Source organism: Dreissena polymorpha, chromosome 3 (genome assembly GCF_020536995.1).
Source record: "Dreissena polymorpha isolate Duluth1 chromosome 3, UMN_Dpol_1.0, whole genome shotgun sequence".
Taxonomy (NCBI): Eukaryota; Metazoa; Mollusca; class Bivalvia; order Myida; family Dreissenidae; genus Dreissena; species Dreissena polymorpha.
Window position 1 is genome coordinate 47903317 of NC_068357.1, and position 15100 is coordinate 47918416.

Here is a 15100-nt window from a genome sequence, read left to right on the forward strand (position 1 = left end):
ATGTGTGGATGTGGTCTGAGCGTCCGTTCATTTACTATGTTGAAAAGAGCGTGACATCGATGTAATATTTGGACAGGACTTTGTGTCATTCATGTACTTGTGGACGCGGCTTGGTTAAACTCCTTTATATGTGCACGGGGCTAAGTGTCATCCAAGACGTTGATCTATGTGGGCGGTGCCTTTTATTTATTTAACAACAAAAACTCGACAGTTTTGTCTTAGAAAAAATGACACTAATATATGCAACTGCGGCTAAGTTTTAACGTTACCATGTGCATAGGGCTTAGTGTCATCAACGTAAATGTGTGCGGAGAAGAGCTTTGGTCCATTTAAAAACAATAAATCGACACCGTTGTCTCGAGTATTCTACAAAACCTGTTCTTTTAAATGTCATCCAAAATACTTTTCAAACCAGTTCGAAGAAAATTTAAAGCTACTCGCCCCGGCGTCGGCGTTGGTTAAAGTTGTTTATAAAGTCAAATAACTTTAACACTATCAAATACAATTAACTCAAACTTGGAATACTTTTTTATGGCAACAAGACAATAGTGTAGGTCAAGGTACATAACTCTGTCAGGATTATTTTTAGAGTTCTGCCACTTTTAAACTTATAATTTCGGATTGAAATTTTTATTAAATTCAATAATCAATAATCAATGCAAAGAAACTGTCACTTATGCAAATAGCCAAATGCTGTCTTTTTTTAGCTCATCTATTTTTTGAAAAAAAATTATGAGCTATTGTCATCACCTTGGCGTCGGCGTCCGGTTAAGTTTTGCGTTTAGGTCCACTTTTCTCAGAAAGTATCAATGCTATTGCATTCAAACTTGGTTCACTTACTTACTATCATGAGGGGACTGGGCAGGCAAAGTTAGATAACTCTGGCGTGCATTTTGACTGAATTATGTGCCCTTTTTATACTTAGAAAATTGAAAATTTTGGTTAAGTTTTGCGTTTAGGTCCACTTTTTTCAGAAAGTATCAATGCTATTTCATTCAAACTTAGTACACTTACTTACTATAATGAGGGGACTGGGCAGGCAAAGTTAGATAACTCTGGCGTGCATTTTGACAGAATTATGTGCCCTTTTTATACTTAGAAAATTGAAAATTTTGGTTAAATTTTGTGTTTAGGTCCATTTTATTCCTTAAGTATCAAAGCTATTGCTTTCATACTTGCAACACTTACTAACTATCATAAGGGGACTGTGCAGGCAAAGTAATGTAACTCTGACTGGCATTTTGACAGAATTATGTGCCCTTTTTATACTTAGAAAATTGAAAATTTGGTTATGTTTTGTGTTTAGGTCCACTTTATTCCTACAGTATCAAAGCTATTGCTTTCATACTTGCAACACTTATTAACTATCGTAAGGGGACTGTGCAGGCAAAGTTATGTAACTCTGACTGGCATTTGGACGGAATTATGGGCCCTTTATACTTAGAAAATTGAAAGTTTGGTTAAGTTTTGTGTTTTGGTCCACTTTACCCCTAAAGTATCATAGATATTGCTTTCATACTTGGAACACTCCGCAAACTATCATAAGGGTACAGTAAAAGGACAAGTTGCATAACTCTGGATGTCATTTTTACGGAATTATGGCCTTTTTTTGACTTATTAACTTTGAATATATGGTTAAATTTTGTTTTTGATCCACTTTACTTCTTAAGTATCAAGGCTATTGCTTTCAAACTTCAAATACTTTCATGCTATCATGAGGTTACTGAACCTGGCAAGTTGAATTTTACATTGACCTTTGAATGACCTTGACTCTCAAGGTCAAATTATTAAATTTTGCTAAAATTGCCATAACTTCTTTATTTATGATTAGATTTGATTGATACTTTGACAAAACTACTCTTACCTGACATACCACAATAGACTCCACCCAAACCATCTCCCTGGCCCCCCCCATATCATCCCTCTTTTTTTTTTTTTTTAAGATCATCTCACAAATGACCACCACACCCTCACACTATACCCCCCCCCCCACCCCACCCCCTCCCCAAATTTTATTTAAACGGTTAAAAAACAAAACTATTTATTTTGATTATTTTATGTTTGAAATACCGTCCAACCATCGCACCCAAGAATTTCCCCCCCCCCCACCCCCTCCCCCCACCCTAATCCCCCCCTAATTTTTTTTTTTAAGGTCATCTCACAAATTACCACCACACCCTCACACTATACCCCCCCCCCCCCCTACACACCTCCCCTCCCCCCCCCCCCCCAATTTTTTTTTAAACGGTTAAAAAACACAAATATTTATTTTTATTATTTTATGTTTGAAATACCGTCCAACCATCGCACCCAAGAATCCCCCCCCACCCCCCCACACCCCCCCACCACCCCCCTTTTTTTTTTTCCTTTTTTTCGCATTTTTGGAAGATAATGTAATAAATGTCCACACCTCCACACAATGCACCCCTCTTCACTCCACCCCTTCCTCCTTTGTGATTGAAAATGAGAGTCCCTTCACCTTTAAAAAGAAAATAGATGAGCGGTCTGCACCCGCAAGGCGGTGCTCTTGTTTGATACTCTTTCTGCTTAATATTAAGCATTTATTACTCTATCAAATCTGAGAAAAGTCGAGCATGCTGTCCTACCGACTGCTCTTGTTATTCCAGGGGACACTAATTTTCGTTGGTGTCGTGGGTTGTTCGATCCACAAATTCAGCAAAAACACATCGGAAAATGATCCAAAATGATCCAAAACCAGAGATCCACGGACGTTCGTGTTAACGACAAGTCTTTATTTTGAAATCAACCGCGTAATTTCATGCCGACGAATATAAATGGGCCTCGCTCTGTGAAAAGGTGGTTTGATGTATGTGCGAAAAGTGACGTCCCAGGTTAGCCTGTGCAGTCCGCACAGGCTTATCACGGATTACACTTCCGCCTAAATTAGGTTTTTGCTAAAAGAGACTTTCTTTATACAGAAAATACAATATAAGTGTCGATTGATCCCTGATTAGCCTGTGCGGAAACTTTACGAACATGCATTAAACCCACTTTTCACAGAGCACGGCTCAAATTAATATACAGCTATTAAATAATACTATGCTTATTTATTTTCACCTCCAGCTACGCCGGCCTACACTGCGTGGAGATCAAGGGCCACTCTAAGAGTGTGGGCTACGAGCCGGGCATGAAGATCCAACCCGAGATGTTCCAGAACACGTGGAATGCTGTACTCATTGACGGCGACTGGCGCCCTGTGCAGTGCAACTGGGGCGCGAGGTGGGTGTCTTTACGTGCATAAAGTATCGCCCCAGATTAGCCCGTGCAGTCTGCACAGGCTTATCAGGGACGGCACTTTCCGTTTAAACAGGATTTTTGCTAAGAAAAGACTTCCTTTAAATAAAAAATATCATTCACGCGGAAATTGTCATCCCTGATTTGCATTAGCGTACTGCACAAGCTAATCTGTGACGACACTTTACGCACATGCATGGAGTCCCGTTTTCACAGAACACGTGGAACTCTGTACCTATCGACGGTCACTGGCGACCCGTGCAGTGCAACTGGGACGAGATGGGGGTGTCTCAACCTTTAGGTGTGCTTGACTGGGGTGTCTATTACCCCGCCGCAATGCATATACTTATTAAATAATTCAGATATTCAACGTCGAGAACAAACGCCAGACAGACAGACAGTTAAAAATGTGATTGACAGAAACGTAGAAAACTAACATTTTATCGTAAACACGAAAGAATAGTGGAGCATGCTCTATTTTGTCTAGACAGCTCTGGTTTATGCAATTAATTTCATAAAATACAATTTCTATTTCAAGACATTTGGTACTCAACAAAGACCGGAAGCGAGGTTCGCCAGGCGACAAGCAGGCCGCGGAAAACGGGGTGAAGGACGGGGAAAAGAACGGTGGCGGGAAGGACGACAAAGCCTCAAAGTCCAAAGACAAGATCCGGTACCAGTACGACGAACACTACTTTTTGACCGACCCCGACGAGTTTATTCAAGAGTTCTGGCCGAAGGAATCCAAGTGGCAGCTCCTAGAGGCGCCCATCACGCTCGAGGAGTTCGAGGCACTTCCGTTCGTGCGCTCCGTGTTCTTCCATTTCGGCATGCAGTTCGACCGCACCATGCCGGCGGTGATTGAAACGAACGAGCGCGGCGGCGCGGATATCCGAATCCGGATCCCCGAGCAGCATGAAAATGATTTAGTTTTCTATTACCAGCTGCGCTTCGCCGATACAGAGCGGATGTTAGAGGCGACGTACCGCGGCGCGAATCTCGAGCGCTTCGTGTTCCAGACGACGCTCGATAACATGGCGATGTTCAGCATTCACGTACCGACGACGGGCGAGTACTATTTCGAGATATTCGCGAATAAGATCGACGAGACGAATAAAATCGGTGCTATGGACGACACCATTTCACCGTTCAGACTAAAGTGCTCATGCAAATTCAAAATCCGCTGTAAGACGCTGAAAGGCAAGATGCACCCGCTTCCTGATTGCGCCGCCGGCGAATGGGGCCCCAAGAAGGCCAATCGCCATTTTGGATTGCACGCGATTTACACGGACCATTCAGACACATCGTCTGACACCGGAAGTACCAATAGCAACGACTCCCCAGATAATCCCAAGGCCGGGATCCTGAACGTCGAAGACTCCACCACGCTGAAATTCCGCATGCCCATGCCGCTGCAATTCGTCGTGAAACTGAAAATTAACAACATCGAGCAGAAAGCTCTCGATCCATTCGTGTACCATACGGTCGAAAACAACGTCGTATCTATTACGGCCACTATGCCGCAGCTAGGCCAATACGGTCTCGATATTTATGCAAAACTGCGGAGTTCGGAATCGAAGACGCTGTCGCACGCTTGCAAATACCTTCTGAACGCCGTGAAAGTATCGAATCCGGTCGAACTACCGAAAACCAATCGGTCCTTCGCTCGTAGGGGAACTATCGGCCCGGCACCGTCTTTCGACGAAATGGGAATCCGGCTAAAGTCGCATCTTGATCCGCAAATAACGATGGAGGAGCGAGACAACGAGACAAAAATCGAGCTAGAAGTTCCAGAAGATATAGAAGTGACCGCGCAGTTAATGCGCGAACCGGACGAAGAGTGTAACGATAATTTTAAAACAATTCGCGACGAAAAGGATCGCCGCACGGTGAAATTTCACTTAAAACTCGCCAAGCACGGGAACTATTTGTTCTGTATCTACGCGCGCAGAACGCGCGGTGGTGATTCGACCACCCCGAACGTTTTTAATTACGTCATTGCGCACAAGAAACGAAACCCGCTGTTTAACACGCAGCACAGCAACGGGGGCGATCCCCAGGCGGTGATGTTTGAAGAAAAGAAAAGTAGTGGGGGCCTTTTAAGAAAATCGATTTTTGGAAGCAAAAAGGAGAAGGAAAAAGACAAAAAGAAGTGAAAACAAAATCCAAATTAAAGAATTAATTGGGTCCGTTTGATATTATATTTAAACAATAATTATTAACATTGTTAATTATTTTATACAGAGCTTATGGTGCAGTTTTTGATCAAATAGTGGGACTATTATGTATGAGGGATATTATGTTAACTACGACAGTTCACTCGTGGTCCTTTTTTCAAAGTTTGTTCAACAAATTGATTCTGTTTACATATAATGTTTTGATTTGGACTATTCTTGGGTACTTACGGATATTTATGTTGATCAGGATCCTGTTTCCGATTGGACCGTTTTGACTTTTACTTTTAAAGCTGAACGTGACATATTACATATTATCATCTTTGTTGTTTGTTCATGCGTGTTTGTAAAACTCTGTACATTTCATAACACATATTTCTTTAAAGTTACTTTAACCTGAAAACAGTAATTTATAACCCTTAACATTTGATGAACCAAGCAAATAATGTTTTCCTCTTAACTATTCATTACCCGTGTCCAAATTGTATGTGCTTTCATTTATTTGTGTTACTTTATAATGAAATATAAGTGGATAATCTCAAATATACTATTTGTATCATTCAATATTTCTCAAATAGTTATTTTATTATATATATAACAACTATTTCTTTTTAAATTCGGTGAACTTCTTTGGCTTCGAAATGTATTAAAATCTTAAAACAAAAGAAATTACCGTAATCGAATTGTCTTTTTGCGAAGACAAGACATTCCAAAATCTCATATATTTCGCTCATTTATTTCAATTTTAGAAATATTCCGCTATCATTTATAATATTTCGCCACATTAACATTTGATAATTACCGGTAATTGTCCGAATTCCATTTTGAACACGACGTTCATTTGTATATTTATAAATAATGTATATAGGTCTATATGTTTCAATTATTATTATCGTTATGAATACCATCTTCCTTTTATTTATTCGAATAATCTATATTTCCACGTTCATAACAAAGTTTTCCCGGCGAGGGCAAAGTTTGACATCTTAAATAAAAATATTCGTATATTCCTTTCACGGAGTTTCGAAGTTATCCGTACATGTTTTCGCGTTGAATATATACATTTATGCGTACATTAACCAGGTTTTCCGATAAGCCATTGTGTTCAAACAACAAAGTTCACTGTGTGCTAAACGTGTTTTGTCTCTCTCCTCTCTTATGTTGAATACCTCTCTTTATTAACAATAAACGATGCTCCTGTTGAAACGTTCAGTGGTCGAGACGAAATTGTGTCATACATCTGAACCGCGTTGCGGATAAACGGGGCTTATTGCATTTGCGGAACGCGTCGTCACAGATTAGCCTGTGAAGTCCACAATCTATGCGGACTGCACAGGCTTATCTTGGACGTAACTTTGTGCATGAATTAAGCCCCGCTTTCCTTAAAACGAGGCTCAAAGATAATACTACTGCCGTAAGAAGGGTAGCAATCACTGCCCCATTCTCAGTTGGGATGAACGCATACAAATAAATAAGAAATCGAATATGTTGTGCGAGGTTATGATTACCAACCCTGAATTTATGTCGAGATGATTTTAATATCATGATTCCTTTGCCTAATGAAAAATCATTTTACGACAGTTTACTCAATGATGATTATTGCGGTTTATGTCATATACCGATATAATGTAAAATGACGCTAAAGTTTTTCTTAAACAATATTGAATGAGTAGCTATATATATTATATTCTGCTTATTTACTTGTATTGTTATGTTTTGTTACTGAAATGTTTATCTAATTTGCAGTATGTCTTACTTTTGTTTCGTATGAGTTTGTATGTTTATGTTATTGATCGCGTGTGCTATTGTAAATGTTAGTTGCATAAAGCTTTGTGCGTTAAATAGAGGAGTATGCCAATATTAACCCATTTATGCCTAGCATCTAGAAAAAAGGCCTTGGCAAACAGCGTAGACCCAGATGAGACGCCGCATGATTCGGCGTCTCATCAGGGTTTGCGCTGTTTGCATAAAGGAATTTCTGTAAGAAATGTTCTAAATATAGAAATAAAGTACTAGACATCCCTAATTTAGGAAATAAATTGATCCAATTTATAAGGATGGGAGAGTCCACTAGGCTTAAATGGGTTAAATAGAGGAGCAAATAGCCATGCCAATATTAAAGAGTCCTGTTTCACTATTGAACGGATATACTCGTAGTTCTTGATAACTTACTCACGAATTTAAGTGGCAAACACACTCGTCGTTAAATTCCATATCCATAGAACTGCGTGCAGATCTGCGTTAATTTACTAATCAGGAAACAATCATTTAAAGGGATCTTTTCACGCTTTGGTAAATTGACAAAATTGAAAAAAGTTGTTTCAGATTCGCAAATTTTCGTTTTAGTTATGATATTTGTGAGGAAACAGTAATACTGAACATTTACCATGGTCTAATATAGCCATTATATGCATCTTTTGACGATTTTAAAACCTAAAAATTATAAAGCGTTGCAACGCGAAACGATTGAATAATTTGGAGAGTTCTGTTTTTGTCGTTACATTTTGTGAAACTACGAAGATTGCTTATATAAGGTATAAAAAACGTTTAGTATTTGTACACGGCGGAATAGCTCAGTAGGATAAAGCGTTTTTACTTCAGGACTCCAGGGGTCACTGGTTCGAAACCTGGTCCGGGCAATGTTCTTTTCCTTTTTTTAATTTTATTCTTGATTTTTTACTGGAGCTTTTACGATCCAATGTTTACATTTATCGATATTAAGCATTTAATGAATAAGTTAAAAAATGCCAAAATCTGTGAAAAGGCCCCTTTAACGCAATCCCTTAAAATTTCTTGGTCACTTTTAATAAAACTTAAAACATTTATAATGCCTAAATATGGTTTATCATGGTCGATAATCATCTTCCCTATTGAACAACAGTTCGACTGTATGAATGCGTGTTGTTTGAACCTATTTTGAGCTGAACTGTTAAAACTACTGTTTACAAAATTCTATAATTATCAAGGGAAATTACACGTATTCGCTTATTAAATTTGAAATGTTAAGACAAAAAAGCAAACGTACATTTTGTCAACGAAGTTAAAACAGATACGGCCTTTAAATGCTTAACCACTCACGCATGTGAATGCGTCGCAAAAACAAATTATTGTGTTTATATTATGTAGCGGCTGGTATGAAAATAATATGATGTGTCAATAAATTATTGATATTTCCGAAAATAATACGAATTTTCTTGGAAATCTGTGAGATGATTAAAATGATTACAAGCTTTGCACGCGATAAAAGAAATGATGTTTCTATGCATTTAATGTTCGATTCAACTTTGACTCTTGAACAAACGTTTGATTGTGTCATTATGTCTTTTACGTTAATAATTATGTATTTTGTGTTTTGCATGATTATTTGGAACAGTGTTAAATAATTCAAAATAATCAAACTATTTATATAAACTGCGATTGTTGTTGTTTTTAAGCGTATGTCGGAGATGGTATAATCGCTAGTTGTTGATTAGTCATAATAGTGTTGTTCTAACGTGCATCTAATTAAGCAGCTTTTTGAGAAAACCAGTCTTTTTGCATGTGCGTCAAGTGTCGTCCTAGATGAGCAGTCCGCACGCGCTAATCAGGGACGACACTTTGCACTTATAGAATCGCTCCTTGAAAGGAATTCTCTTCTAAACGAAAATCTATTCTAGGCATAATTTGTCGTCCCTGATTAGCCTGTGCGGACTGCATTAAGCCCCGTTCATTCTTTGTTTATTCTACTTTTACTTCTAATGTTGATGAGGAAAGAGACGAACATATTGATGATGTTAGAAATCACGACGAGGTGAGGATGTCGGTGATGAAGATGGTAGTGCTTACATAGCACTAGATGATGATGACGATTATGATGTTGTAGATGTTGGTTTTGAGAATAACGATTGTAATGAATGATTATTATGCTGTTGCTGCTGATGATGATGATCGTACTTATGACGACGATGATAATAATAATTATGATGATGATGAGGATGATGATGATCATCATCATCATCATCATCATGATCATGATACTGATGAAGACGATGATGATGATGATGATGATGATGATGATGATGATGATGATGATGATGATGATGATGATGATGATGACAGATTGAGATTATTGATACGCATTTGAAATACAAAGAAAATCGCAATGACGTTTGAAATTAAATTGCGATATTACGTAGTTCCTAATACCGTCTAAATAATTTTAAATATAAGGGAAAAAAACTCTTTAAAGTTGGTATTACATGTAGTCGGTGAGTTGCGTCCCCTTAGTTGTCAAAAAAAGTACATGGGCTGGTATATTGAATTCGGTGTATTTTCTTATTTTTCGTAGAAACGTAACACAAACGTTTGTTGCATGGATGATCAAGACGGGTCTCAACAAAAGTCACAAGTCACTTTATGGGGGATGATACTAGTTTGAACAGTTTATGGGGGATGATAATAGTTTGAACAGTTTATGGGGGATGATACTAGTTTGAACAGTTTTTCTCTGTGAACATTATGTAAATCAGGATTTTATGTATGCACGTATCTACACATTCAAGAACAATGATAAGATATTGTGTATGCTGTCTAGTTGGCTTTTTGTCACAAATCAAAGTCGTGTTATGGTACATTTTTATTGATATACGCGGTATTTCAAATAACTATTGTATCCGCATGATGCGGCGTCTCATCAGGGTCTGCGCTGTTTGTTTAAAGGAATTTTTGTAAGAGTTTTTCTAAATATAGAAATAATTATACTAGATATCCCTAATTTTGGAAATAAATTGATCCAATTTAGAAGGATGGGAGAGTCCACTTGGCATAAATGGGTTAAAGTAACCTTTAATACGTTAAAGGCCCGTGCTAGTATCTCATTGACGTGCACTCAAATAATTGCGTTAAGAAAGCAACATTACAGTGCCATCTTTGATTGCAATGGATATTTACTGCGGATTTAAAACACAATTTGTTTGAGATGCTACTTGCCCTACCAATAGCATAACGAAAATAACCATCACGGTTATAGCCGTCTTGACACGAGCAGAAAAAGTATATTGTAACCTAGGGTCACGGTCACGCGAAATGGAAACACAGATGCGTTTCTGTAAACATGGGGTATAACACAGACTTGTGCTCCTTAAATTGCTGAACTATTGTATATGTATGGTAAAAGAGTGTTCTGAAAAGGAATACTCATAGGCATAACTGGTTGTTAGCTCATTCAACTTCGAAATGTCTATGTAGTCGATTTGGAAAGATGGCCTGGGCAATTCAGATAAGTGGAAGCGGGCACATAATTGGAGTACAACTACTCTGGCTTTTTAAAGTACGTCTCCCCAATATGACCAGCTCCAATGTCTTCAGACATGGCCTGGTAATAACCTTGGCCCAAAACGCCTTAAGAAATCCTCTCAATATAATAATAATTAAAAACCTATTTTTTTAATTATTTTTTTTAGTTTCAAAATCAACATTGAGCATTCATACGTATACATGTGTGTCTTGTGACCGTATTTTAAACATTAACTATTATTTGGTTTTACTTCTTTTAATGATTTACTATGATGAACAGTGGCCTTGCAAGGATAACAAATCAACCCTGTACCAATACAATATATTAGCCGTGTTTTGTGAAAAGGGGCTTAATGCATGTGCGGAAAGTTTCGTCTCAGATTAGCCTGTGCACTCCGCAGAGGCTTATCAGGGATGACCCTTTCCGCCTTTAGACTTTCTGTAAACGAAAAATACCATCAAAGCGGAAAGTGTCACCCGTGGTTAGCCTGTGTACAGTACACTGTACAAGCTAATCTGGGACGAAATTACGCACATGCCTTTACTCTTTCAGTGCGGGAACCGAATTTTGAAGGCCTTTGCAAACAGTTTGGATCCAGACGAGACGCCACAGAACGTGGCGTCTCATCTGGATCCAAACTGTTTGCTATTCTGATAGTATTCTTTGAAAAAAAATCGAATAAAATGATATTTTTTTAGAAATTCAGCAGACGACATTTTAGCAGACGACAAATTACCCAGCATGCAAAGGGTTAAACCCCCTTGTTCAGAGCACGGCTCATACGCTTTTTTTTTTAATTAAAAAAGTAGTCCTTATTGAGGCTAGTGAGATTGAAAGTGATATCTCTTTTCGCGATAATTTTAAATAGTTCATCCCTTAAAATTAACCCATTTAAGCCTAGTGGATTCTCCCATCCTTCTAAATTGGATCAATTTATTTCCAAAATTAAGGATGTCTGGTATACTTATTTCTATATTTAGAATATTTATTACTGAAAATCCTTTGAGCATAGAGCGCAGACCAAGATGAGACGCCGCATCATGCGGCGTCTCATCTGGGTTTACGCTGTTTGCAATGTCTTTTTTTCAGGACGCTAGGCATACATGGGTTAAGTTACATAGGTTGATTTGCCGTTAGAGACGATCTCGTTAATAGCATTTCCAGTCTGACGCTTCAATAGCATCCGCTGACTTATAATAACAGCGACACATATAAAAGCAAATATTAGGGTTTTATTTTAATAAGATTATCGTAAGATGTCCAACTTCATGTTTTGGACCCAGTGTATGATTAAAGATTAACAATGTGAACATGACACCATATATTATATATGTATGCATTCACCACGTAGATGTTATCTGTTGTGAAGATCAAGCTTCACCTATAAGATAATATTTCATCGGTATATCATATCATATCATAATTTATCATATCATAGCAATCTTTAAATCTATTCGCGCGACTGATGCAATCTGTATACTTATAATTTGGTTAACTTTATAATAACTTTTTTTTTTAATCATTGTTTTATGCTAAGCGTTTGTTTGGCAATGGTGTTAAAATTACGTCTAAAATTGTGTCAATTTTCAGATTTTGTTCGGTTTTTCAAATTAATTCGACTCGGAAAGATAAACGATTGAATGTTCAATTTTAAGTCACACCACATGAGAAAGTTGCAGCTTGAACGGCCAATTATTGAGATTTTTTATTCAAAAATCATTTTTGCAATATTCAACCATGTTTGCAAAATTTAATGTACGTATAGTGAAATAAATTGATTATCAGACCTACCTACCATATTTTGTATATGTTCTGTTCATATTTTTGATCATGTGAGGGGAAACAAAATGACGTCATTTTTCTGCGCATAGAAGCTGTATCCAAACGTTTATACGATAGTGGTTTATGTACGATTGAGGATGTGGAAAATTGAATGAATTATATGTCGAGTATAGAAAAGTATATTTGCTCGCCTCAAATAATGAACCCTACATCAGGGCTTTTTGTTCAGGTTCTCTAAGCATTGCTTAACTCTTTCAGTGCTGGAACCGAATTTTGAAGGCCTTTGCAAACAGTTTGGATCCTGATGAGACGCCACAGAACGTGGCGTCTCATCAGGATCCAAACTGTTATCTATTCTGATAGTATTCTTTGAAAAAAATCGAAGAACATGCTAATTTTAGAAATTCATCAGACGACATTTTAGCAGACGACAATTTTCCCAGCAGTGCAAAGGGTTAATAAAATGAGTCTCGCTCTGGTAAAACTGAGCTATAGACATGCGCAGAAAGTGTGGTCCAAGATGAGCCTTTGCATTCCGAACAGGCTTATCAGGGAATATGCTTTCCGCCTAAAATAGATTTTTGCTAAGAAGAGACAACCTTTAAACAAATCAAAGCGCTCCAAGGCACTGAAGTTGTTCGCTATTGCATAATTAAAGACGCACCATTTTTCAAAATTAATCGCATGTTTTAAATCAACACACGTGTCTTAACGCACGGGTCGAGATGTGTGTGCAAATAATTAAAATGGTAATGAGAACTGAATGTAAAGAAAATTTGCAATCACCATCATACACATGTATTAAACGAATATTGTTGGAATATCGAATACATATCTTACTAAAAATATAATTTCATTATGGAAATTCCATATACACAACTTTTCAGTTTTTACACCATATGCAAATTCTAAATATACAAAAGGATAATTGATGAAAATAAATAAAAAAAATAATCTGCGAGCAATATTTTTTACTCACGAATTAGGTAGTCATTAAGACAGTCCTATTGACCCGTACTTTGTTGTTTATGCATTACTTGTTACCCTAGCAGTTCACACGGCGTTAACAACTCTGACCTAAACACGGGTATAACAGCACTAATGCGCTTTTTCTGCGTAGCTGTTTTACCCAGCTTTTCACCTTAAATGACTTTTACATTTAAGTCAGCAGACACGCATGAACATATTCGAATATTTCATAGGCTGATTCGAGATAAAACCTCTGAACTTTGTCTACAGCAACGTGTCTGTGCTAAGCGCAAAGGATGTATCACTATTCAGTGTAAGGAATTCCGGACTACTCTCTGTATGTTCAAACGACACATATTGTGGCCCAGTTACAATTACGAGTTAAAATCCATCTCGCAGGATTGCAGGGTCAGTACTCGATCACTAAATCGTCCGAGGAATATTTAATTAACTATCGATAAACACAGTTTTGCTTTCAAGATGAGAAAACAAATAGTATAGTGAAGTGTCATGATAAGAGGAAAATCGTTTAATTATCCAACCACAAATGTTTGCCGTACTCGGTCAGCACGTCTGGAAATCGTTCCTAAACGCCTGGATAGGCTGCCCTTATTTACAAGTTTGCTATTTTGAATTCAATTTTGTATCGAAAAGCATTGTGCTAAAATGTGCCATTTACAATTCGCAATAAGATTTTTAATGACCCTCGTCATGCGAAAATGGTTTTTATTCCATATGCGCCCATCATATGTATAGCCCACTCAGCCTGCGCATCTCTCAGTCTGGTCAGGCGATACATAATGAGACCATAACACATTGGGTGATTTTATAGCGAACAGCATCGAACAGAATCGCTTCTGACCAGACTGCGCAAATGCACAGGTTGGGCTTAAGATACGCTGGCCGAGACCCATTTTCGCATGACGCGGCTATGAGACACATGCTGGGTCAAATTTTAAGAAATAAAACGATACACAATTCGCTTGACCGACTTGACAATGATCAGACCGTATTTATGAATGGAATCTCCAGTTGTAAAGACACACCTTCGCATCAGACCAATGAAATCACGCGTGTGTGCTTAAAATGTCAGTTAGTTGAAATGTATGTAAACAAAGGTTTCAAACGGCGCTGGACAGTTTGTTTTGATGCATAATGCAACGGAAAGCATGGTAAGAATGTTTTTTTCACACGTTTTATTGAATTATGGTATCGAGGTCCGTGAACTTTGCAGGGAAAATGTCCTTTACTCCGTGAAGATTTCAATCATGAATACGGTCTGATCGATGTTAACTGGGTCAAGCGAGTTGTGTATCGTGTTATTTCTTAAAAGTTGACCCAGTATTTGTAAAAATATTGCAAGACATATATACATTTCCAGAAAGGAAATTCATTTCTGCGTTCAATAAAGACCAAGATCGTGAAAATCGCTGCAAAATTGATGAAGTAATGGCTGTTCAAAACGATGCACCCCGTTTTCGGGCGATTTCGAGTTGGATACCTTGTTATATATATACTAGTATTTGATAATAATTTTTTTTCAGAAAAGTTGATTTTTCGCTATAATATAATAGTTTATCATTCAAAATGATGTTTTCACTAATTAATATCATAGCCACACGCTAACCACCTTTGGTTTTCTCGT

The 15100-nt window shown here is 37.7% G+C and overlaps 1 protein-coding gene across 1 annotated transcript in view; it reads left to right on the forward strand.

Moving 5' to 3' along the window:
* Positions 1-8840, forward strand: part of LOC127874038 (hillarin-like) — a 48345-nt gene extending 39505 nt beyond the window's left edge. The window contains exons 9-10 of the mRNA XM_052418143.1: positions 3085-3240; positions 3794-8840. Of these exons, the coding sequence (XP_052274103.1) occupies positions 3085-3240; positions 3794-5411 (1774 nt within the window). The 3' untranslated portion in view covers positions 5412-8840. The remainder of the gene's footprint in view (positions 1-3084; positions 3241-3793) is intronic.
* Positions 8841-15100: the final 6260 nt, after the last annotated feature.